The sequence below is a fragment of the Artibeus jamaicensis genome, unplaced genomic scaffold, assembly GCF_021234435.1.
Source record: "Artibeus jamaicensis isolate MK-2021 breed Jamaican fruit bat unplaced genomic scaffold, CSHL_Jam_final contig_793, whole genome shotgun sequence".
NCBI classification, from domain to species: domain Eukaryota; kingdom Metazoa; phylum Chordata; class Mammalia; order Chiroptera; family Phyllostomidae; genus Artibeus; species Artibeus jamaicensis.
The window spans coordinates 1,936,331-1,963,255 of NW_026521975.1; the positions used below are offsets into that span (position 1 = coordinate 1,936,331).

Here is a 26,925-nt window from a genome sequence, read left to right on the forward strand (position 1 = left end):
GTGGGACATTTAGGAGACACACTTGACAGTGAATGAGGCTAGAGACAGGCATGGAAAGGCAGGGTCAGGAGCTTAAGACAGACTTTCCTGACTTTGTCTCTTGGGCTGACCCTGTTCCCTCCCTTCAGCGACCAAGGACAAAAATGTATGCTACTGCCAGGCAGGAACAAGGGTTGATAAATGGTGACTGCCTCAGATGAGAGCCTTTGCAAGCGTAACATATAGTGCCGTAACATATTTGTGGAATGTACCCTTTTAAAATAAAAGATACCCATTTACAAACTTCCTCTGCAGAAAAAAACTTGACATTTTACAATTTGAAGAGTTAGTTTCAGGGTCAGCAACAGCAGCTTCCTCAGTCACCGTGCTTTTCCCTCTGAGGATGGAGGGCAAGTCTTCCCCAAGGCTAACATATCCTACACCTATGCCTCTGGATGCAGAAGGCTGTTGGAAGGCACGAGTAATGATTGTGGAGTCATCATTCAGAATCAGCAAGAAATACCCTTTTTGCTGTTTTTCCTTTATGTTGGAGAATTAAATAAAGCAACTTTAATTTCCATGAGTCTTAGTTGTCACATCTGCTTCTTTTCCACATCACTCTAGTTGTCTGCTAATAAACAACTGACCTTTGTGATTATATTCATCCTTACCAAGAGTTGACTTTGCAAGCAGGTAGCCAATTCTCTAAAATGTTCTAGGAGGAAGATTTCATCTCACTTGGCACACCAAGGGTAAGATCAGTCTCACTTGCACACCCTCCTCCATGGATCATTCACTCATTTGGGTTCCAAGAACTGAATATGCCACCCAAGGATGGCATCCATAATGATGCTAGCATCTCTGCAGTTCAGATACAGCCTGGTTTCAGAATCTATCTGACATAATGAATAAAGCAACACTTTGGTGGTCGTTCCCTCCCCTCCAGTAAAATGACAGCACCTCCTTTCAACGGGGCAAATTCGAATACATAGTCTGTACTAAAATGAATCATCTTTATGTCTAAGGTCTTTAATTTACTTTATTATATTTCAGAATAGACACAGGACACTAACTCCTCTCCCCTGTCCTTTTTCTCACATGTGCGGAGTTGTCTGACTCATTCATAACTATATCACCTCTTAGCCTCTGTGGTTCAGAAATCAAAACATTACTCTATTTTATCTCAAAAACAGTTCTTAAGATTATGCCCTTTTTGGGCCATTTAAGTGTAACTAAAATTTTACGGATATTATATATAGCAGTGGTTTTCAGTCAGAGGACATTTTCTTTTCTGTCACTGGCACCCAGTGGATACAGGCTTGGGATGATGCTGAACATCCTACAATGCACAGGACAGTGCCCCACAAAAGAATGATCTGCCCTTATATGTCAACAGTGCCAAGGTAGACCTGTGTTAGAAGAAACCCTGTATTGGAAGAAAGCTGATGTCTTTTTTCCAGTAAGGTTATGATAATGCTTTTATCATTCAATCATTCACCAAATATTTATTCAGCATCTATAAGGCACAATGAAGAAGAAAAACAAGGTCACTGTCTTCCTAAGCCATACAACTTAAAGAGGGGAAACAAGCAAATAAGATAACTGTAGATTGTGGTATATATTGTAAAGGAAACAAACAGGTAATGTCATAGTAATCAGGAGGTACATTACATACTATGATCAAGGAAGACTTACCTTCCTGAGGAAATTAGGATGTTTTTGACAACAAATAACAGAGACCCCTAATTGAAGGTGGCTTGAATAGTAAGATGTTTAAGTTCATATAACTTAAACCTGGAGGTAGGGTTGGTCTCAGGGCTGGCTTAAACCCTAGACTCCAACTTCTACCCAACTTCTCTTCAGGTCTCTCATAACAATGAACCCTACACACTCACCCATTCCAAAAAAATAGTTAAGGTGGACTGATTAAATAAAAGGGGCCTACAAAAATGTATAACCCCCCCTCCCAATATGCTAGGAATGCCTACTAACATACTAAATGTTTTATTTCTATCTAATCCTTCCCAATTCCCAACAAGAAGGGTCTCCATTTTATAGGTGAGAAACTGAGGGACACAGAATTTGAAGATTGCGTAGCTATTACCTACTAATGACATGTTTAGTGCTTTACATACATTTTTTACATGCACCTTATGAAGTGGAACACAGGAAGGCTTAATAATTTCTCAGGGTCACACAGCTACCAAATTAGTTAAGTATATACAGTCAAGATTCAAGCCATGAAGTCTAACTCCAGGAGGGCCAGAGCTCTTACAGGCTGTACTATTGAGTACGGTACTATTGCCCGAGGATTTCAACCAGATCCAAATCTTTTCTGCACATACAGAATGTGGGAAGCACCCCCCCAAAAATCTCAAACTTCTATTTCTGTTCAAAAGTGCTATGAGTCCATGAATTTTAATATAAAGTTTTGATATGCAAAAAAGTGGTGGCAAGGAAGGTTTTTTTGTAAGACACAACCAAAGTAATTTCACCTTTAGATAGCTACTATTATTGTCCCCATTTTAAAGGTGAGTTAAGTGCAGCAACTGATTAAGTAGGTATAAATGCTAGGCCACCCATTAAAAAATTACAATTTACATTTTATCATAAACCGAGCCTTCCAGTCTCGTATCTGACTTTACCAAAGATTTGCCGCTTCCCAGAACTTAGATTTTTGTGACTTTAGGTAACAACTCCTAACTTAACTAGTCGCACGCGTTTGAACTGTGCTTGCAGTTCTATGAGCCTGAGGAAGAGTGAGGACAGAAGATACCAGGCAAACTTAACGATACAGAAGGGTATGAAAGACCTGATAACCGTACTGGAGTTCTACCTTTCTTTCTTTTCATGCTTGACTCTTGACTGAAAAGTTAATAGGAACATCGCCTTTCAGGACAAACAAATAGGGTTTCAGGTTAAACAAGAAAATCATTATCAAACAATGCATGGCTAGGAGCGGCAGGACAGCACAAAGCCTGCGCGAGTAAGACGTACCAAAAACCGGTAGCCAAGAGTCACCACAGCCAGGCTTCCAAATCGCGCCACATCCAAAAAATGCTTTTAAAAAAGGAAAAAACAAAACCTGACATTTTATTCCAAATACCTGCCGACTGATGAATATGCGAACATTTAACACAAAACCCGTGCTTATTAATCGGGGTGTAGACGGATATTCCTTCTCCATAACCTACCAACTGTAGGATAACATAGACCACTACACACACAAACACCAGACAAACGGCCATCGGACTTAACACGGCTGCTCCAGAAAGCGCGCAATTGCAATGGAGGGAGGCTGGCTCTCACGAGAGTTCCCCAAGACAAAGCCAGGTCCCAGCACGTACTGCTGCCAAGACTACAGGCTCCAGCATGCAAGGCGCACACCGACTCCCCACAGGACTACATTTCCCAACATGCTGTCCTGATAACTGGTCCACACTCTCAGCATCCGTGCGGGTTTCACGTCAGAGTCTAGGGGTCGGACCGTACTACCCACGAGTAAACTACGAAGGTGACGATTTTTCGAATCACTCTTCGTAGCCCGTAGGATTAACTGCAAGGAGCGAGGGCCTGGGCTGGGGTGGGGGACCGGAGGGCGTGGGCGGGTGGCCTGTCCAACTGAGCCAATAGCGCGGGAGCGGCTCTCCTGCCGCTATGGCAACGGCGGTCATTTTACCCCCCCTCCCCCGGGGACCACGGCCCCATTGGGTGGAGTCTTTCGAGAAGGCTCCAGAAGAAGGAAGCGGAAGTGGCACGTGGAAGGGCCGGTGGAGGCGCCGGTGAGTAAATGCCGCAGATTCTGGAAAGTTCTGATCAGTGCGATAAATACGGCTGAGGAGTTGAGCCCTCCCCTTTTGGGTCGGTAGTTGGGCGCCAATCGTGGAGTGATCCTCTGCAGATCCGGGAAGTCACTGGAACGGCCAGAGGAGATACGGCGCTGCCTGCCTCTGGGTGAGCCTTCTGTGAACCACCACTGTCCCCGAGAAGCCGCCCGGGCGCCCGAGTGACAGAGGGCCGGCCGGACCCTGTGAGAGCCGCGCGCAGCGGCGGGAAGACGCGAGCCCAGACCAGAGGCGGAGGCGCACCGCGAACTAGTCATGTCGGTGGTAGGGCTGGACGTGGGTTCCCAGAGCTGCTATATCGCGGTGGCCCGGGCCGGGGGCATTGAAACCATCGCAAACGAATTCAGCGACCGGTGCACCCCGTAAGTGTAACCTGCAAGGTGCTGGTGGGGGGGCGGTCCTAGGCTAGGGGAGAAGCCAGGCGTGGGCTGCGGAGAGGGGAACTCCAAGTCGGTGGGCTGATGGATGGCTGGAGGGCGGATGGATGGCTGGAGGGCGGCTTGGGGGGGTGGGAGCACCGTTCCACAAGGGGATCCGAACCTGGTGGCCTGGCCTTTAGGATACCTACCCATGAGCTGGTTAGAGGATGACTCGGGGGGGCCACGGGAGGTCTGCGAGTTGAGCCGCCCTGGATCGTCGCTGGTCGCCGGGCCGCGGCCGAGCCCGAGACTGGGCTCTCGGTCCGGGCAGGCTGTAGTCAGCGCCTTTCGAGGCCGCTGACGTGCCGGCGTGCCCCACCCGGCTGCTCCGAGTCCCCACCAGCGCGTTCCCTCCCTCCAAAACCCCAGCTGCCGAGCTTTTTCTTCCGTGTGGTGGGTCTCAAAATGAACTGGAAGCTTCCAGAGCCTGTCTGTCTCTGTCTGTCCAGCGAGCAGGGTGACTGTTAGCGACTGTAAAGCGGCCAGATGAGTCTCTTCCTACTGGCTCTCCGGGTTCCTAATGTCTCTGGCTTCAGTGCCTGGTACCTTTGTGGAAGGTGGAAACGTTCTTTTTGCTCATTTTATGAAAGCCATTCAAGAGGAATCCTAATTCTTGTTGTAATTTACTTACCTCGTCCAGTTTAAAGAAGAGAAAGTAAAAATTGTGTACTTTTGTGATAGAGTGCTAGAACTTATTTGATGGATGTTGTCAATGAATTAAATACTGCATTTGACAACAGCATGGGGTGGGCAAAGGGTGGCATTTTAAAAAGCAACCTTTTCAGCAGGCTTATTTTCTGAAGATAACATGCAAACTTGCTTGCATGTGCATTGGGGAAAACAACTGCTTACTTCCCAGAGAAATTAACTGTAGGTTAATTTATTTTTAGTGCCTTAATCCCAAGATAAAAGGTGTATAATGGAAACATTGAGCTGAAGGCTAAAATGGGCTTGTATCACTGAGGGCAGAGGAACATTTATGAAAGTGAATAGAAGATAAGAAGATATGCAAATACTTAATAGTAGTAGCACTGGGAAAACACTCCCTGAGCATACCATGATTCTACACATTCGCCTGCTTTTTAGCTGTGCAACAGGGTTTTGTAATTAGAGTATAGTAAGAAAGAAGGCAGCATCTCTGGCTTCCATGCTTAGGTGCAGTTCACATCTTTGTTCTCTTTGATCCCTATAAAGTAGGGAAATGCTGTTCAGCTGAGAAAATTTGTGTGTGTGGCTGTAGTGACCACTCTGAACTGTGAAACTAAAGACATACCTGTTAATGTCTTTTGAAAGACATAAACAGGTATGGCTTTCAAAAGTGGCAACTGAGTGCAGTGTGAAAGTTCCCTTTAATGTTTTTGTTAAAATAGAGGTTTGACTCAATTGTATTAGCTACTATTAATTTCTGTTTACTTAATGTGATTTTCCTTGATATGAGTAAATTCGTTCTACAAGTGCATAGTTATTGGAACTCAGAATCGTTTTCTGTTTTTGAAAGTTATCTACAAGGTCCAGTCTTTGTTTGAATACTTCTGGCTTTTGGGATGCTGCTAGGGACCTACCTGCTCAGGAAATTTAGGTCTAGGATGTTTGTATTAGAGCAAGTTTAAACTTGTCTTAGCCTGGTACTTAAAGCCCTCAGTGTGTTCTCATTTACCATCACTCATCCTGCCCTGGAGTCTAAAACCTGATTCACCTTCATCCTCCTGGCTTTCCCTGTTTGTGCCCTGTGCAGCAGAGCATTCCCATTGCTGGAAGGCTGTCTCACAGTCACCGGGTCACTTTTCATGTCTTCAAAGCTGACTGTCACTCATCATTCACTCTTTTCCTTCAGTGTTTATACTCCATTCTGCTGTAATGATTCTCTGCATCATTACTTGGCTTTCTGAAGTAGTCTTCATATAGGACCCTCTTTGTGCTTTTAAATCCCAGAAGCATAACTTAGACCCACTTTGTGGGTTTATAGAAAGACTTTTTATCTTAGAGGTAGATAGCATTATCAGTACACCAGTAGAAGTAACAATGATACTTAGATTTGTATAGGCTTGGTGGCCGAGAAGTAGAATTACACCATATTTTTTGTTAATTGTATATCTGGGGCCAAGTTAAAAAATATCATTTAACTATTCAAAGTATTTTCAGAGTTAATGAGTACCTCCTAATAACTGAGAACCTGAAGAACTTGTACTGGTACTTGAGGTATTAGGAAATGTTCCCTGAACCATGAGCAGACTTTCATGGGAATTGGGCTAGGGGGACAGGACTGCTTTCTAGATTGGATTCTCAGTAGGAGTTAAGTGGACAGGTCCCGACCCCATCAGAGTATTTGGCCAAAGTTTAGACTCCAAAGTTGCCTTATACTCATGCCCCTCCCTGCCATGGGTAGGAAATTCATATTGGATTTTTCTCTCTTGTCAGTTACAAATGGCTGTATTTATTGTTTTTTAACTTTTTTTGAAATGTGCTTTATTTTATAGGTCAGTCATATCATTTGGATCAAAAAACAGAACGATTGGAGTTGCAGCCAAAAATCAGGTATGTTCTCTGAGAGAATTCTAGTCAGTTTTTAGGGGGGAGATTTTAAAGGTAAAATCTCAAGGACATGAAAGAGTATAGAATACCTAAGCTTGTCTGTTGTTGAGTTTTAAAAATATGAGAGAGTATCTTTATGAAGCTTTAGATGGGTTTTCCCCCTCTTCCCTTCTTGTTTTATTGAATACGATCTACTTTACTGTCTAATCTGCCAACCTCAATTTTTAATAACTTCACTACCTTGTAATTTATGTGAAGTTTCTCTGACATTCATTTAAGAATTAGATTCCTTCTGGAAGTCCTGTGTTTAAAAAGTGTTTTTCTGTCGCTTAATAATTAAGGTGGGGCTGGGAGAACTTTGTGTTTAGACCTGTGCTCTTCTATGTGGTAGTTGTTAGCTGTACATGGCTGCTGAGCACTTGAAATGTACCTAGTCTGACTTGAAATGTAAAGTGAAAATACACGTGAGATTTTGAACACGTAAGCTGAAATAAAGTGTCTCATAAGTATTCTATACTGAGTGCATGTTGAAATAATAGTATTTTAGTATTTTAGATACGTTAGCTAAATAAGCTATTGAAGTTAATTTCACCTGTTACTACTTAATGTGACCAAAAAATATACATACGTCATTTGCACTTAGGGCCCACTTTATAATTCTTGGATTGGGGGGAAAATACAGTAAAAAAAAAATGGAATTCCTTCTGAGAGGCAGTAAGAAAGAGACTGAAGAAATTCTTTTAAGTACAGAAAATATAGTATTGGTAAAAAAAATTCTAAATCCTGGAATATTGTATTTTAGCTAGTTGGAAGAGATGAGACACAGGACAAGAGGTGAAAAACAAGGGCCAGAAAAGAAATAGGTATGCACACTCAAAAGGAGAGAGGCACTTCTACCTTTTTGTGGTTATGTGAGGAGAATCAGTTGAGGCTCAGATGTAGCTTGCAGATGGTAGGCATTCTTCATCTCAGTTATAGAATCACAAGGAATTTTAGATTATAAATATGATTTTCATATTGTGCGAAAACAAGTACTGCCAAGCTGTATTATTCCCTTTTAAAAAAATAGGTCAGAGAAAAAAAGTAATTGAACTGTTTGATATTCTTGAGCTGGTAACTTTAGAAGTCTCAGTTTTTAATCTTTTATTTTAATTATTTCTGTATTTGAAATACGGTTCTCTTTGCTGACGTCTTTGGGTGAAATAATGCTGTAAAGTGGGACTTTTTAATCCAAAGCCTAATCAAAATTGTGTTATGTACAATTGAAAGCATTAGGTCATTTAGAACATTTTGAATTATTCTTGCCCCTTCTGCTTTTTGCTATAATTAGCATTGCATGCTATTGGTAGGAAAAGTAGCATTCCATGTATTTTGAGGCCCAAAATGGCTTTTTCTGGTCATTTAGCAATTTATTAGACTGTAATAATGAGTTCTTTTAAAAAATATATAATTTTGAGTGTAGTACATCTAGATGTCCTTGTTTATCCATTCAGTGGGTAGAAAACAAGTTTAGTGGGAAAAAGGAATGAAATAAAGGTTTGTACTTCTTGGTGGTTGCTTCAAAGCTTTAGTGATAGTTCCACTCTCTACGAAGTTACCTTGAAGATTTTTGAAATCTGTTCTAAAGTCTGTAGTGACAATACTGCCTCTTATTTCTTTCTGCCTTCCTATAGGAAAAGGAGAAAGAATGAAGTTCATTCATTGATGGGTTAATTCAGGGCTCTGGGAAAGTTACTTATGTCCCCATGGTTTGAGTTCTACAAATGACTTTTTATTAAAATTGCTGTAAGTACTAATAGGTGTTGAAATTTAGAAAATAACTTAAAATCTCTAATTTCTTGTGCAGCAAATCACTCATGCAAACAATACAGTGTCAAACTTCAAGAGGTTTCACGGTCGAGCATTCAATGACCCCTTCATTCAAAAAGAGAAGGAAAACCTAAGTTATGATTTGGTTCCAATGAAAAATGGTGGAGTTGGAATAAAGGTAATAATATATGAGCAACCTTAGAATCATAGTATAAAGCTAACTAATCTATAGAGAAAGATACTTAATTCTTAATGAGAATTTAACTGTTCTCTCTTCATTGAACAGGATGGTCTTCCCCCTTTTTTTCACCTAGCTTCTTTTAATTGTAGGTATAGCTTTAAATTGTCCTTGAAAATTATTCAAAAAGTATAGATAGCTATAACTTGTTTTGTGTTTCTTGTAATTTCTTGACAATTGTAAAATTTAGGTTTACTTAGTGGTGTTTAAAAAACCTAAATTGTGTTGTCATGTCAAATAAAACTCTGTTTAGGGCAGCCAAGTTGCATTGTTTGGAGAGCTGTTTTGTAATACAACCAGAAATCTTTTTTTAAACTCGCACAGGCATTCCTGTCTTATGATCTACACAAAATAATATTTATCACAATGATTCAGCTCTAGAGTGGAAATTTACTACCTTCTATAATGTTTCGACTAGTATTTAGAGTTGGGAAACTTTGCCCTGTTACCATTTTTTTCTCTTCATCTCTAGAAAAACTGTTTCTTCACTTTGCTCCCCTCCTCTCCCCTTTTTCTCCTTCTTTCCTAAACAACTATGACAGTAGAGACTTTCTGGAAGAGAATATGTAATAATTGGGAGGAAATATTAGCAGGTAGCTTTAAGTACCATTGATTAAAACATTTTCTTTCTGTAAATAGGTAATGTACATGGATGAAGAACACCTGTTTAGTGTGGAACAGATAACAGCCATGCTGTTGACTAAGTTAAAGGAAACTGCTGAAAACAACCTCAAGAAACCAGTAACAGATTGTGTTATTTCAGTAAGTAGAATTCAGCAAGGCAGTGTGCTTTAGTTTGTCTGCTTTGCGTTACTCTCAAGTGTCCAATGTGTGAAAGCTGTTCTATTACTAGGGATCAAAACTATATGGGACTCTGTGTTAACATGGTCAGAGGAGGTTCAGGTGGTTTTTATAGCCAGAAGTCCCAAAGGTTCTTGAAATGCAAATCAAACCAGTGGGTCTTTTTGAAAATACAGACTGATTATTCGAATGGGGGATATTCTAATGGCTGCCAATACTGTTAAACAACTTGTGTACATAGACGGGAGCTTTTCTGAATCCCACTCCTCAAGTTGAGAAGGGGTAGTGTTAGAAGTTTTAAAATACAACCTACCAATATTAACAAAACCTAGATTTTCAGCCCTAGCCAGTCTACTACCTCCAATGGACAGTTGTTAGGTTATCAGAGAGTATTTGAAATGGACAAAAACCACCTTTTATTTGGACGCCAAAGAAGGTAGTTTGAATTGAGTTCTCTCAAATGTCTAGGGTAACTTCTTGATCTGCTCTGCCCCGGGACATACCTGCACACCACGGACTTTCATTACAGCCTGGGTGGACTGATCAGAGTCTTTATGGCAGTGTGTGCTAGGATATGGAAGAGCAGAAACAGGGCTGGAATTTCTCCTCTCGCTCTTGTAAGATAGAGTGTGACCTACCACAGGGATATTTGCCTCTTACTAAGAGTTATTACTTTACTCTCTGATAAAATTAAAAAATCAACTTATAAATTAGTGGTCCTTTTTTTCCCTTTAATTTGATGAAAACGGTGTTCTGATTTGCAAGGTGAACCAGAGACTCATGTTGATTCTTGTCTCTCTTTCTGAAGCTTCTACAATTAATTTTCGAAGGAATGTGTGAAGTCCACTGTACTGAGTTTTCCCCTAGGTACTTTCTAATTAAATGCTACTGTGAATGTATTGTTAGATGTTTTTCTTGAGGTGTATCCTAGTTAAGCTGTAGTCCTAAATGTGATTGAAAAGCTTTAGTTAGAAGCACCAGTCACTCAACACCATGAGAACCTTTGTCCCTTTGAGCTGTTTTGCTCTTCTTCCTCTTAGGAAAATCAACGGGCTTTGCAAAGAAAAAAAAGTTCTTGTAATCTTAACATGTCTACTGAAGTAGAAGATACTGCATCATCTAGTACAGCTTGAGCTCAACAAATAGCAAAACTAAAGGGCAGTGGTATATGCTTGGATTAGCTCTGTGTTATTTAAGTTTTTGGTAGTCTTTAATAGCTATAGTTATATTTAATGTTAAATGTTGACTTAGCATTATAACTTCCAAATATCAATAGAAATTTAAGACATTTGGAAATGGTATTTTATCCACTTAAATTTAAAGCTTTCTGTTACATTTGAAAACCTCAATATGCCTAATGAAAACTGGTTAATTTTTATTTTGAATTAAAATTTGGTTATAATAAAGAAGTACTTTGTAGATACTGTAAGTTTAGGGCAATCTTTTAAAAAGTAAGTTAACTGTTCTTAATGTTAAGGAACTTGCTAGAAACTAAGCCTAAAGTTTTATTTCTGTTTTATGATTTAGCTAGGAACCTATCTAGCTAGAATGTTAAGAATTTATTACAAGCGGTTATAAGGAATTTGTATGTATTTTGGGTTTTTTTGGTATGTTAAAATTCTTTCTGTCCTTCTCTGTAGGTCCCTTCTTTCTTCACAGATGCTGAGAGACGATCTGTATTAGATGCCGCACAAATTGTTGGCCTAAACTGCTTAAGACTCATGAATGATATGACAGCTGGTAAGCAAGAACTTGTGTGATGTACTGTACTGTCAAAACTAGAGCTAAGACACATTAGGAGCAAGTACTGAATACTTTCACATTGGTACAGAAATACTATTTAAAAACGTGTTAGGTTTGAAAGCAAAAATTCCAGCTTTTCAGATGCTTACGTTTAATGAGAAATGGTACTTTGTCAGATTTATGAATATGTTTACATTAGAAAATTTTTTATATATACTGTGTGAGACAAAAGTAAGTTTACAGTTATGTGTGCAAAATGGTTTGTTCTTATATTACTGTATTTATCCTACAAACAACTGTAAACCTAGTTTTACCCCACTCTGTATGCATTGTAATTTCTTGGATTAGGTGTATAGATTTAGTTTTTTAAAAATTTTTACATTGTTTTTATAGTTTTAAGTTTTCCCAAAATCTTATCATTATGGGTTTCGCAACTACCTTGCCTACAATTACTGATGTACTTTAAAAAAATGTTCTCCTCCCATAATTCCCAAATACATGTAGTTAGGCATCGACCATTCATCTCAGTCAAATACTAAGCTATATCATTTTCCAGGCATTGGGTTGTTGAGCAAAGCAGTCATTGTTACCTCCTCCTAGAGCTTTTATGAGTTTATTATGATTTCAGATGAATAAAAACTCAGTTACAGTTTAATGTTAGGCAAAATAAATTAGGCTTTTAAACATATTTCTAATGGATTCTAAGTTTTAAAGTTTCAATAAAGCCATGTTCTTGGGTATACATATTTAGAGATATAGTGGTTTCAAAGTTCAGAAAAAGCTAACAGACTCTTTAAGGGAGATCAGTTATTTGTCTTGGATCTAAAAATAATTGGTAGGAACTACAGTTCCTTAGTTGTATATTAAATTCTTAATTTTTTTGGATGAGCAGTCTCCTGGCAGGTCGTGGTTCAAATGTGAGTATTGTGTAGTGAGTCTGATAGCTGTTTGTGATGACATATCACTGTGTGTTTTCTCTGTTGTGTGTGTTCATACATCCATCGGAAGATGACAGAGCACTGTGCTAAAGTCGGGGGGGGGGAGTAATCAATACCAAGAAAACTAGTACGATACAGGGTATAAAAACAGTGTGTTCAGCTTTAATTATTTGAAGTATAGTCAGGTTTCCTGCATGTATAATTATATTGTAACAATGAAATTCCTGAGAAAATGTGACTCAAAGAATTGAAACTCACTTATTTTTTTATAGTTGCTTTGAATTATGGAATTTATAAGCAGGATCTCCCAAGCCTTGATGAGAAACCTCGGATAGTGGTTTTCGTTGATATGGGACACTCAGCTTTTCAGGTGTCTGCCTGTGCTTTTAACAAGGGAAAATTGAAGGTAAAATCATACATTGGAATTAAGTGACCAAAATTTATTAGGCGTGTGTTATCTGTCATTACTTTAAGCCTACTGGGCTTCTTGACTGTGGTCTCCTTGGTAATGAAGAGTGCTGGGGCACGGTGTGAACAGGGAATTTTTCCCTGAGGCTGATCTTTATAAAGATGATGTCTTGGCATACTCTTGGCAAGAAAGGCTTTTTCAGATCATCTTTATGTAATCATTAAAAGTCAAAACTATCTTAAAAGATTTAGTATTTCATTTGGATTTTGTAGTTAACATTTCTCCTGACTTGGATTTCATGTTTATTTTAGGTAGAAGTATTGAGCATGTTAGTCTTAAGTTATTTGAGTAGTAATGTTTAAGATTGTAGTCAAAAATATGTTTGAAAATAACCAGATTATTTATTGTTTTAACTAAATTAGGTACTGGGAGCAGCTTTTGATCCTTTCTTAGGAGGAAAAAATTTTGATGAGAAGTTAGTAGACCATTTTTGTGCAGAATTTAAAACTAAGTACAAATTAGATGCAAAATCCAAAATTCGAGCTCTTCTTCGTCTTTATCAAGAATGTGAGAAGTTGAAAAAGCTAATGAGCTCAAACAGCACAGACCTGCCACTGAGCATTGAGTGCTTCATGAATGACCAGGATGTGTCAGGAAAGATGAACAGGTGCGTCCTGAATTCTGTCAGCAGATAAGAAGAACTTCTGGTTGGGGTGCTGTGCATCAGGCCCACAGTTGTGTGGGACCTGCTGGGAAGACTGTGAACATCCTTAGAATGAGGGCACTTCTGCTAAGAGGGGATTTAGAAAGATCTTTGCTAAGCACCCTCATGCACCCTCATGTTGGACCTTTTTTTTTCCTACTTTTGGTAATTCTGGGTTAGCAATTGATTGGTGCTTTACCAAATAGTGTATTTACAGAAATATTTTGAAATCAGTGGAAATTTTTTGAAAAGTAACAAGACTTGGATCATGTAAAACGTAGGAGTAAAATGTCAATCTTAATGTAAAAGTGATTCTTTTCCCCCACTCCCTGTTTTGTAAATTTGTATTTTAAAAAGTTACAAATTACAATACAGTTAAACTTGGCCCATGTGGAATCCAGGGTGTCTGATAAAAAAAGGAAATTCATTGGGTTGATAAGATTTATTGTTTAAAAACAAGATATTGACCTTCAGGTAACTTTTCTGAAGATTTATAAGTGTTCCTCTTATTTACCAAGGGCACAGTTTGAAGAACTCTGTGCTGAACTTCTGCAAAGGATAGAATTTCCTCTTTATTCACTAATGGAACAGACGCAGCTTAAAGTAGAAGATGTGAATGCTGTTGAGATCGTTGGAGGAGCTACACGAATTCCAGCTGTGAAAGAAAAAATTGTCAAATTCTTTGGAAAAGATGTTAGCACAACGCTCAATGCAGATGAAGCAGTTGCCAGAGGCTGTGCACTGCAGGTATGCATCCTAAGCCATCCTGTAGGCGTGCCAGAAACCTCTTTTCCCTCCTTACATGGTGCTGGCGTCAGGTGGTCAGAAAGCCCTGTGCCTGATTAGATACCACAGGGGAGTTACTTAATAAGTCCGTAAGGCTGTGGGGAGACAAGCGTCTTCAAATCTGGACAATCCAGGAAATTCGAGAGTAAAGAATCTATGGAGCTAGTGTTTCTCAAACTGGGAATGAGGAAGTGGCATCATTCTGGGTGTGGCAGAAATCAGCTGTAACACATGAATTACTAGCTTTGTAGGGGTGACAGTTGTTACAGAGCACATAGGTGGGACCTGGAATGACAGTCTGGTGTAATACAGAAGTGATGTGGGGGAGAGTTTGCAGGGTTGAGGGTATATTCGTTAACTGGTTTTAGGAAAGAGCTGCTTCCCCTCCAAATTGATTTTAACCTGTTTTTATCAAGTAAGAAGGCAGCCCAGAGGCCTGACGTTCCACAAAGCAAAAGCACCAAATCTAGACATTACTGATAAAAAGGAGAATTAGTTTCAGTTTATACTCAGGACAATGTAGTTAAATAAATTAAGTAGTTTTAACTAAAATTTCAGTTAACATGCTTGAGTTTTGATCTGGTTAGCATATTTTTTAGTACAAAGCAAGAGATTCTGTGGACAAAGGTATTTAGACGGACTACCCTTTAAAACGTAAAAAAGGAAGAGTATATAGATACTTCTTATTACTGATTATCTGTTGTATCATCCTATCCCATCCTCCAGTTTTTGTTTTTTATTTTCTTTGATAATAGAATATGCCTCCTTATCACTAATTCCCAGAAACCTGGGAAGTTTTTATAGTTGATGTAAAGCAATTTTGAATTTGAATTTAAACCTACCCATTCCGTTTGAATTGAGTTTTATGTTAAAAGGTGAGTGAATTATTTATGTGCTGAAAATAATTTTTTCTTTCTTTTTTGAAGTGTGCAATCCTGTCCCCAGCGTTTAAAGTTAGAGAGTTTTCTGTCACGGATGCAGTTTCTTTTCCAATATCTCTTGTGTGGAGCCACGATTCAGAAGACACTGAAGGGTATGTATCAAAAAAGAAATTTCAGATAATGTGTTTTACTATAAAGAAGGAAAGTCACAGATGACTTGAATGGTAGTGTGTCTGATTAACCTAGCTGGGACTTTTAAAAAACCAAACTTACCAAAGTATTACTCTCATTTTGGTGATATAAGTGGTGAGATAGACTTGATAAAGGTTTTGTAATGTCCCTGTTCTGTTTGTGTAGCACAATAAGCTTCAGTACTTGATATTCTGACTGCCCTTCCTTCCCCAGTGTTCACGAGGTGTTCAGTCGGAACCATGCTGCCCCCTTCTCCAAAGTTCTCACCTTCTTGAGAAGCGGACCTTTTGAGCTGGAAGCTTTCTATTCTGATCCTCAAGGAGTTCCATATCCAGAAGCAAAAATAGGTAAAGCACTTAAGTATATGTACTCTTAAAGACTTAAGACTTAGTGTACAAACTTGAAACTTTTAGCAGTATTGAGTGGAACATAATTCTGAGGGAAGGCATTTTCGATTTAGGATAATGGTGATGGAAAAATCTTTGTTTATTGATGAATCAACTGGCCTACAGTGGTGAAATGGAATTGCTAGTTCTGTTACTTCTAAGGATCTATATTTAGCAACACTTTGATGTGTTCCATATTCTGATGTTATTTATATTTAAGGAATTACCACCTACTCATAACATCAACCATTCCTCTAGGTGAAACACTACTTACACAATGTTACTTCCAGCTTAAAACTTGCCTTAGAAACCATTGAGCTACTTCTCAAATGCACCTGTCATCTAGTTTGACACACAGTAACTCTACAAATCTGTGGTACAGCCTGAGGCATCTGCCTCAGCGGCCATGTTCTTTCCCAGGCTGTGAGTAGAACTTACTAATATTGCCAGATCTCTTCAGGACTCACCCTTGCCTATAGCCCTTTATATCGAAATTGTGGAAGCAGTCTGACCTGGCCTTGGCCAATTGTATGTTCTTCTTACTACTTACCTTAAATTTTAAAAGTTCTGACAGTTTTTTCCTTTCTGGTTTTTTTGTTTTTATGAATCTATTGGGGAGAAATTATTGAACATAGACTGAAATTTTGACTTAAGATTCTGTGCATAACTTCCATTGTGCAGAGGATAAAATCAAGCTTTTTAGCATGGTACCAAATTTTTCATATTATCACCCACACTGACAAAGCTTGCACATACTTAAAGAAATTCCTCCCTCCCTCCACCCCACCCCCTTTGTCTCTCTTTCTACCACATAGTAAATGCTGTTCTGTAAGTGGGTCTTAATGGCAGTTACTTCCCAAACTAGTGAAATGATGGTTGCTGAAGGTATATTCCAACATCTCTTACTGTCTTGGGAATTACACTCTTGGTGGAGATGGTCACTGACACTTAGTGTCTGGTTCTATAGTTCTTCATGCTCACTGTAAATACCAGCTCAAGTAATTTGCAGCTGGTCACAGACTGGGTCAGAGTCAGCATCCAACTCCTCCTTAGTCATGCTCTGGGACTACTCCATCGTGCATCATAATGTCAAGCTTTGATGAAGGTTTTAGCTCACCTTGCCTATTTAAAATCTAGGAAACTATTTTGATTATTCAGTCAGAAAAAATGATATTACCTGAAAGACTGTATAGGATTGAAATGCAGCACAGCCTGATAATCATCGGCCCTTCACTTGCTAATGATTTTTCACTCTAGTTTGTGCTCACCCACTTGGAGAAGTAGGGGGAGAGGAGGCGGTGGTTACTGTTCATTAGTGTCTTACACATGGTGGTGGTGGTGTAAGTGTTAAATAAAAATGGCCACAAGTGTGCCCTTGGCCTTTGGGGACTTCATGGCATATTAAGAGATTATGCTTATAAATATACATGAAAAGACTTACCATATTTTGCTGTGAATAATGTGCACTATTTTGCCCAAATTTCTGAGGGAAAATGACGATATGCGTTGTACATGGGTACTACTAATTTGTAGCTATATAAATGTTTTTAGTTCTTTTATTTATGCTTATGCATTAAAAGTATAACTCTAAGAAAGTAATAACGGTACCCATATGTAAAATACCCTAGCATACAATAATTGGTTTTGTTTCTAAGTATAAACAAATAAAAAATTGAACTAAAATTTTAGAATGAAAGATTTTTTTTCCTGAAAGTTTGAGCCAAAAACATGGGTACACATTATACATGGCACAGTATAGTAAGTCTTATTCAGTTGGTAGAGAAAATGAGATCTAGGGTTAACAGTACTTTCAAGCTTAGTTCTTAGCCTTTGTCATCTTTATAGAGATGTAGGTTCAGTTCTAAAATTGTTGATTTATTTTTGTTCAGGCCGCTTCATAGTTCAAAATATTTCTGCACAGAAAGATGGAGAAAAATCGAGAGTAAAAGTGAAAGTGCGAGTCAACACGCATGGCATTTTCACCATCTCCACAGCGTCGATGGTGGAGAAAGTGCCTGCCGAGGACAGAGCCCCGCCTTCTGTGGAAGCAGACATGGAGTGTCAGAGCCAGAGGCCACCAGAAAACCCAGACACTGAGGTAGGTCTGAGCATGAGCCTTTTAAGTTTGAATATGTAGTTGACTTAATCCTGAGCTGTAAAAGAAGGGTAGGGAAGAGTTAAAATATGTTTGCTCAATTTTTATTAAAATTTTAGATGATGAGAATCAGCAATTGTTCAATAATGTTAATGTACAGTCTAGAGTTTGGTGAATTGTGATTAATCTGTGTAGCTTCATTTGAACTGGCATTTGACAATTTCCTTGGAATAGGTAAAGTTTCTTGAATTATTTTTCTTAAAGACAAACCACATTGAGAAGTAAAATGTTGACTGGTGGTCAAGAAAAAAAGTCTATTATAAAAACTGTTTGGTGGAATACATGACAGATATTAAAGTTGATTATGATTTTTTTTTTGAATGTCAAAACTGGCTTTGGTATTTGCTTTTATTTTTATGGTTTGCTGTATTGTAGGAGGAAGGAAGAGATGTGGCCTTGTAGAGCAGAGAAAGTTGTTACTGCTCATGTTCTTAATTTAGACCTCCTTTAGCATGAGTGCTAGTATTACGTGGTCAACAGAAGAAACTTTACTTCTGGGTGACAATAAGGAATAGCTTAAATAAAGAGGCAATCAGTATAGTGTTTTAGTTAAGATGTGAGAATAGTAATCAGAGGCTTCTGTTTCTAGAACTGTGAGGAACATTAATGTCTGAGCGTTAGTGTTCTCATCTAGACAGACTTCAGTATAATGAGCAAAATGACCAGGGCCATGGGTTTTCTTATTTGTCTGGAGACACCATTGTTCTAATGCCTGTCGTGTCATTCTGAGGGACCTTCTGGACATACCAGGAGTGCCTGGCTTCTGAACACTTCAGCGTCTGTCTACCTTGGAGTCTTGAAACTCTGACAGAAAACCATGAGAGGCTTCAGGGTGGGCAGGAAGGTCACTGTCAAGTAGCATATAATCTTCATGCTGAGGTCTTTTGGGTGTAACTACTTGGACCACAAGCAGTGGGGAGAAAGGGGTCTGTGTGTCTGAGCTGTCATGATGAGCCCTGAGTAACTGGCAGTTGGCTCTTGCATGGAACCGTTCAGCTCACTGAAGTGGAGATGTGTCCACATGCACGGTGACTCTTGGTGACATTAGGTTTCAGAAGCTTGTTTCTGGGGTAGGCCTGGAGCAAACCGGTTTCCTTTGCTTTCTGGAGTCACTGTAAGGCGAGGTGGAGATTTTTTAAAGGAAAGTTATTGTCATTCACATCAGTCAAAATGCCTACTATTTGTATTATTTAACTATATTAATTGCTGTCACTGAAATAATTTTTTATAGATTTAGATTTCTAACAGGTTTTTAGATTCTTTGTGTTCATTTTGCTATTATCTAGTGTTGTACCCCCACCTGTTAAGATTTCAGCAATTGAGCGTACTGTCTCTGGTGCCCTGTAACCTTTACATTTATCCAAGTACACCTGCTTTCTACATCCTTTGTGCCTGGGCTTTCATTTCAGAAAAATGTCCAGCAAGACAGCAGTGAAGCTGGAACACAGCCCCAGGTACAAACTGATGGTCAACAGACCTCACAGTCTGCCCCTTCACCTGAACTTACCTCAGAAGAGAACAAAACCCCAGATGCTGACAAAGTGAGTGATGCTTCTAGTTCATTCCATAGACAATGTTGCAACCTGTGATCATTAATGATATCATTAAATCTGCAGTTTCAAGCGCAGGCACCAAGTTGCCTTACTTAGTTTATGTAGGGTTTTTTATTTTCCTGTTGATTTTCGATGTGTTTTTCAACTAATACCAGTTGAAGGTACTCAGGCCCAACTAAGGGAATTGAATATCCTGCTTTAGACCTGAAGGTTTCTTTTGGTTAACTGTCACTGCAAGCAACAGGAGACACATAGCCTTGGTTGCCTTCTGTAGTGCCAGAGGTACTTGCTAATGTGAAGAGCAAAAATAAATACCGCCCAGGGCTGTGTGATTAGTTGCCACTTGAATTAGTCTAATGATAAATACATGGGCTACAGGAATCTGGTACTTTCTTCTCCTCTCACATCACCTGTCAAATTTGAATAAATTAATTAGGATGATCTGGAAATAACCAGACTGCATTTCAAAGTAATTGCTCTTTTGCCCTGCTTCCATAGTATATGTTGGAAGCTAAATTAAATAGTTGTGTTGTGTCCCTTTAATGTTGGTTTCTAATTAAACCTTTAAAATTTATAGTTGGATGGATGTTAGGAAGTTTCTCTTGTCTCTCCAGATCATTCTGTGCTTTGCAGAAGTTCATTCCTTGGCAAGTTGCATGTAAATTAATAACCTTCCATTAGTGGTTTGGTTTTCTCATTGTGAGGGTAGAATTCTTTAGACGTTTTACAGTTGGTGGAAGTTTCCAGTTTTTAATGTCCCCGTGTCCTGGTTCCTCTGTGGGGGTCCTGGTGTGAGCCTTAGGTCCTGGTTCTGGTCTCTGAAAGCCTTCCTGCTAGAGTTGATGGTGCCCGTGAAGCAGCACTGCTTCCTTCGTAGTAACAGCTCCTTGATTTCATCATCACTCCCCCCACTTACTAAGCATTAATTGACGGTGCCTGTGATGTCAGTACCTGTCTGGAACGTGCCATTGGTAGCACCTCATGCTTTTAGCTGTAGGGGGAGCACCAGCATCAGGCCTTTTGGAACATTCTCACACACCGGCACGGAGGGCTCCTTGTCCATGCCACGTCAGATCCCTTGTGTTGACACATTGGTTTTGTCAGCAGTTGGTGTAATGTTGTACAGATAGTTTTATCCCGACTTAACTGCCAGACACAGACTGTCATCCATTTGTTTCCCAAATATCTGTTGCTCTCCAGTGTTTTTGCTAAGTGTAGATGTGATCTGATCCACTTGTCTTTCTTGTAATTCGTGCCTCTGGAGCGTGCACAATGTATTGGAGTGTTTTCCTGTGCACCAGAGGGAGGAAGACACAGGGAGTGCAGGCACATGGACTGGGTCATTGCTAGTGATGCACCTTGTAGCTCTTGAGAGATGAGGGATCTCTGAAGAGCACTGAAGTAGTCTGGGGAACAAGAGTTCTTGTCCCATCTCTGTAATTTTAGGCAGACCATTGAACCTTTCTAAGTCCCAGTTTTTTCCTCTGAAGTGCCTAGAATTTTAACATTTTTATAGCTCCCCTGAAATTAAACAGTGGCAGTGCTTTCTGTGACCCGTGGGCTCATCTCTTCCTACTTTACCAAACCAGCTAGCCAGGGTGCATGTGATATACCTACCCCCTGGTTATCTTCTGTTCTGTTTCCTACATTGTGTTCTTCATTGCCTGTGCGAGTGGGAACCTGCAGAAATGGAAATAAACAGAAAAGGTTTGGACAATTAAAGGCCGTGAGAGATGCTTACTTCTTTAGTCCTATTTTACATATTTTGAAAAACCCACTATAAGTTGTCAGCATTCATTGCATCGTTCTATTTGCTATTTTTAGACTTTTATGAGAAGTGAAAAGACTCAGGGGCAGATAGTAGAAATAAGGACGAGTGTGTGTGTGACCTCCAGATTCAGTAGGACATGTTGAAAGGCACTTGTCAATATAGTGCTAATTGTAATTAAGGCAAGTCTAATGCTGGTACAGAAGGGTTTAGGCATATATTACAGAGAGAGGCCGACCCTGACATTTCTAGTGTTACAGGTCAGTCTGTCTGTGGTTATTGTCAATTTCTAGACTGTACTATAAAGATACAAAGATGCAGCAGTTTAATATTGTTGACTCTTGAGAGTCATAGTCATTGTTCATAGGAATGAGAACATAAAGACCAATGGAGAAAAGCTTTAGCAGGAGAGACTGAATTAAGTTCATTGTGAAAACAGAGAAGTGTCCTGGTGAACTCTCCCATGGGAGAGTGGCGTGCTTCCGTTGCATGACAGTCCTGATTTAAAATGGGTGGGTGGGAGTCAGACGACCTTATACTCTCTCCCACCTTCATAGTTGGGGATTTTATACTTACCAGCAAGATAGAAGAGTTTTGTTTTTCAAGGATTATTTAAGGATTTTTATTTATTTATTATTTTTTAATATTTTATTTATTTATCTTTAGAGGGGAAGGGAAGGAGAGAGGGAGAGAAACATCAATGTATGGTTGCCTTTCGTGGGTCCCCTGCTGGGAACTGGCCTTCAGGGAACCAGCCTGCAACCCAGGCATGTGCCCTGACTGGGAATCGAACCTCGATTGTCTGGTTCACAGGCCCGCGCTCAATCCACTGAGCTATGCCAGCCAGGGCAAGGATTTTTATTTTATTTATTTATTTTTACCATCTTCCTAAGGCAAACGAAAAGAAAGTTGACCAGCCTCCAGAAGCTAAAAAACCCAAAATCAAGGTGGTGAATGTGGAGCTGCCTGTTGAGGCTAACTTGGTGTGGCAGCTGGGAAGAGACCTGCTTAACATGTACATTGAAACAGAGGTAGGTACTTCCAGTACATATTTTGGAATGTGTGTTGTTGTTTGGCCCTGTTACCCATATTTCTAATAGATAAATGGCTATAATCCTTCAATATTACAAGTTTTATATAGTTTTACAGATAGGATGCAGCCAAAATCAATGGCTTTTCAGTTTAATTTTTTAACAAGCGTTGTTTATATTTTTTCATTCTTGTGATTGCCGAAGATGTTGTGAAGAAATTGGATGCCCATGTTTTCTAGCACAGAACAAGTGGCACAATCGATACCACAGGCTGCCCCGAATACTTCTGTTCAAACATTGTGCTTGTCTGTGGTCTGGAGTATGTGAAGTAACTAAGATTCAGTTTTTCTGTGCTCAGAGGGGAACACTGTGTTTATAAGTTTAACAATAAATATATAACTAAGTGGATATAAGTAATTTATCCTTGATTTTCAGGTTTGGCAGAGTGGTCAGTCATTGCCCATTGGCCAATATCAAATCTCAGTATGAGACAACCATATCGCTATATAAAAGAAAACAATATAAAACGTGAATTTTTTTCTTAGTCTTAATTCTCAAATGAGAAAGTTACATAATTTGTTATGTAATGTTAGAAAATGAAGAACTTTATAGGGTTTGTTGTAAGAGTTGTATGAGTATAAATTAGTATTGTTAACACTAATACTAATTTTTTGGTAGAATTTATTACAGAAAACAAAAGTTTGTAATTAATCTTTTCTGTTCTCTCACAGGGTAAGATGATAATGCAGGATAAATTGGAGAAGGAAAGAAATGATGCTAAAAATGCAGTGGAGGAATATGTGTATGAGTTCCGGGATAAGCTGTGTGGACCATATGAAAAATTCATCTGTGAGCAGGTGTGTTTAGAGCCTGGTTTTTATTCAGATAGAAAATGTTTAATATCAAACTTAACATTTGAACCTCTACTAGATTATGTAATGAGCTTTTTGGAAACAAACCAACTTGAAATAAAAATTGTATAAACAAAGTCCCAGAGAGAGGCTCATAGTGACGTGCAGATTTGTTCTGTTCTAGTTTATACCAGTGACTCTTCAGTTTTTAGCATCCAGAGGAAGGAAATTCCAAGTCTATGACAGTCACAGTTATGGGGGCTAAAAAAATAAATAAAAGAAAATCTCTGCTTTCAGAGACCTCAAAAACTTTTTTTTTAATAACTTGGTTGCTCTTACTATTTATTCCCCAAAACTAGTTCATCTAGTCATTCTAAAATTTATCAGCCCCTGTTCCCCTTAGCCCTTGTCTAAGTTCCCAAAGTCAGTAGAATTCTGAGTAAATCCCAGAAGCACAGCTGTGAAAGATGGGACTTAGGACAAAATTGGGTAGAGATCTAGGGTAGTTGAAGAATTAATTCTGAAGTTAAAAGAATTTAAACTTGGTCTGTTTTAGTTCTGAGATCCTTGTGATACATTTTAGTTCTTGGCTCTGCCTTAACATTTCTTAGATTGGTTTTATGGCGATTCTTGAGGTAGAGATAACCCCAACCAGGCTAGACCTCCAAGGCTAGAGTAGCAGGACATAGTTATGTGAATTGGGTAGGAATGAGTTTGTCGTGTGTTCAGTGCTCGAATCATCAGCTTTCTCATTTCCCTTTGAGTACTCAGAGGTTGTACAAATGAATAGAATCTAATTGTTTTGAAGAGTAGAAAAATAATTTCTCTTTTGTATCCACATTTCAATGTGGAAATTGTCCACAGTTGGACTTATAAGATACCATAACTGTAAATAAGAGCAATCTACCCAAAATTCCCAAATGTCCTAGTATGAAGGATAGAGAAGCCAAAGAAAAGCCATGCGTCCCTGTGTGAAATGCTGGACGGGCTGATGGTAGGTGCATTCATTGCTCCTTGATGCTTTTTAGTGAAGACAGTCCAGTTGATCTGAGTGCTTTCCTAGAAATAAGAGCAAATAACTTGGTATTTAACATTTTTTAATTTTTTTAAATTTTATTTTATAAGATTCTAGAGAGGAAAGGTGGGGGTGGGGCAAGAGTAAGAAAAGAAATGCCAATTTGTTTAACTTTTTTATGCGTTTATATTGGTTGCTGCTTATATTTGCCTTGATCAGGTCTTGCAGCCTTGGCATATCCAGATGATGCTGTAATCAACTGACCATGGCAGTGTTTAACACTTCTGACTCACTTTCCATCATGTTGGTTCTCATGTTTCATGTGTAGGACCATCAAAAATTTTTGAGACTGCTCACAGAGACTGAGGACTGGCTGTATGAGGAAGGAGAGGACCAAGCAAAACAAGCCTATGTGGACAAATTGGAAGAATTAATGGTAGGCCCTTCTTTCACCTCTGAAAGCAGTGCCTGTGTTTTAGACTATAGACTTTTAAAAATAAGATTACAACAAATACTAATTTATTCACTTTAGAAAATTGGCACTCCAATTAAAGTTCGATTTCAAGAAGCTGAGGAACGGCCAAAAATGTTTGAAGAACTAGGACAGAGGCTACAGCACTATGTCAAGATAGCAGCTGACTTCAGAAATAATGTAAGTTCATACACCCACGGGAGGTTGCAGGAGGTTTTAATCAGCTAATACTTAAGCTGAGGAGCCTTTGTTGGGAACAGATGTTTTGAAACAAGAAATTTGTTTTCAATATTTGAGGCCAGAGGTAGATTTGAACTTCATAGAAAATTTTGTCTAGTTAGTTGTCACTGTTAAATACCTAATTGTACTGAACGACATTGCTTTTTCCATTCAGGATGAGAAATACAACCATATTGATGAGTCTGAAATGAAGAAGGTTGAGAAGTCTGTGAATGAAGTGATGGAGTGGATGAATAATGTCATGAATGCCCAGGCTACAAAGAGTCTTGATCAGGATCCAGTTGTACGTTCTCAGGAAATTAAAGCAAAAATAAAGGTGAGTGTGGTCTGTTCATTGTTGTGTTTTCTTAGGGACTCAAGTTGTAATTGTTTCAACCCTGAACACGGCCAGTTTTTCTATAAATCTTTTACCTCATCCTGACTGAAGCTAGATTTCTTGGTTTATTGATAACACAAAAAATTAGAGACTCTATGAGTTTCTGTTAAATTGCCATTTTATTTATTCATTCAGCTCAGCAAAGGTATTTGTCGAGCCCCTACCATGTGCCATTGTACCAGGAGCTAAACTTCCAGTGTACAAAGAAAGCCCCTGCCCTGTGGAAGTCACCTGCTAGAGTGAGGAAGACTTGACAATAAACACATGTAGCAGTAAATCTGACAGTTTATAAAGTGCTGATGGAACAAATAGAGCCAGAAGGGTTTAGGAGAATTTGGACAGTGGAGAAAAAGACCTTGCCCAGTGTGTGAGGCTTGAAGGAAGTTGGGGAAAAACCCAAGGAACTGCTTTCTGTCTGGAAGAATATTCAGACACAGTGCAAGTTAAGGAAACGTGAGCTGTTGAAATCAGTAGGCTGCAATGAATTCCAGGTCTTTGGTTTTTCTTATCTTCGGGCTATATGTCATAGGCAAATATTTACTTCTCCATCAGGCTTCAGACAATAGTGTTGACAAAGTGTAATGAATAAATGGTATTCTTTGAGACATGTATAATTGAACTTGTAGAAATGTACTGGTTCAAATATGAAGGAAAGCAATAGAAAATGACCTGGATGGATCTGAGTAGGTCTGATGACTGAATTTGTTTTCCTTTCTAGGAGTTGAATAACACCTGTGAACCTGTCGTAACACAACCCAAACCAAAAATTGAATCACCAAAACTGGAAAGAACTCCAAATGGCCCAAATACTGATAATAAAAAAGATGATTTAGATCAAGGCAAAAATAATTTCGGTGCTGAACCTTCACATCAGAATGGTGAATGTTACCCTAATGAGAAGAGTTCCATTAACATGGACTTGGACTAGATAACGTTAAATTGGCTTTGTCCTTCAATTAATAAAATTTTCGCCATAGTACGTGACTCTACGTAACATACTGAGACTATTTATATTTTCTTTTTTAAGGATGTTTAGAACTTTGTGTAGTATATGGAAAAAGAAAAAGCTTAAGTCTGTGGTCTTTATGATCCTAAAAGGGAAAATTGCCTTGGTAACTTTCAGATTCCTGTGGAATTGTGAATTCATACTAAGCTTCTGTGCAGTATTACCATTTGCATCAGTGAAGATGAAATTGACTTGTCTTTTGAAGAAGCTAAAACAAACTGTACTGCTTGCTTGTCAAGAGGGCTGTGGGTAAAATTTGTTCCTGCCAAGGTAGTTTTCTTGCATCTTGCTCTCCATTTCAGCATGTGTGTGGATCTTTATAAACAAGACAGTGGGATTTCACAAGGGCTTTCTAAAATTCTGTCCAATAGAAGATGATTTTTTGCTTTGATATTAAAATTTATTGAGTAATGCAAATGCTAGTGAAATGTGTTAGCAGCATGCAGAACAAATCTTTCAGATATCTCATCATTACACAGTGCACTGTTGTGAAGATGTCAAGCAGAAGAAATGTGGGTTCTTTGTGTCCCTGGTGTTGTGAAGTCTTTTATGAGCTTTAAAATAAAGTTCATCTTATGGTGTCATTTCTAAATGGTTTTTTCACTGACTTAAAAATGGGGTCGGGGAGGGTGCTGTAAACTGAAAAAATGAAGTCACTGTGTGAAAACCAGTTTTTTTTCTGCTCTTGTATATGAAGGGGACTGCCCCCAAAAATGGAATCTATAAAAAAATTGTGTGTTCTTAACCTGTTTAAACTTCAGTCACCTTCAAAGTGCTATTTGTTGCAGTACACCTAT

The 26,925-nt window shown here is 39.0% G+C and overlaps 1 protein-coding gene across 3 annotated transcripts; it reads left to right on the forward strand.

Moving 5' to 3' along the window:
- The first annotated feature begins 3,636 nt into the window (after window positions 1-3,636).
- On the forward strand, window positions 3,637-26,712 carry HSPH1 (heat shock protein family H (Hsp110) member 1). Of its 3 annotated transcripts, none has more exons than XM_037129572.2 (18): window positions 3,637-3,761; window positions 6,721-6,778; window positions 8,622-8,762; window positions 9,462-9,584; window positions 11,264-11,363; window positions 12,577-12,710; window positions 13,136-13,380; window positions 13,935-14,163; window positions 15,129-15,235; window positions 15,489-15,622; window positions 17,551-17,759; window positions 19,226-19,357; window positions 22,031-22,168; window positions 22,900-23,025; window positions 24,363-24,470; window positions 24,567-24,686; window positions 24,901-25,062; window positions 25,841-26,712. In XM_037129572.2, exons 1-18 carry the CDS (start codon window positions 3,637-3,639, stop codon window positions 26,048-26,050), a joined length of 2,601 nt encoding a protein of 866 aa, XP_036985467.1. In that variant the 3' UTR covers window positions 26,051-26,712. The 3 variants fall into 3 exon arrangements, with proteins under 3 accessions (XP_036985467.1, XP_036985465.1, XP_036985466.1); XM_037129570.2 differs by lacking the exon at window positions 3,637-3,761 and adding an exon at window positions 3,770-4,186; XM_037129571.2 differs by lacking the exons at window positions 3,637-3,761; window positions 19,226-19,357 and adding an exon at window positions 3,770-4,186.
- Window positions 26,713-26,925: the final 213 nt, after the last annotated feature.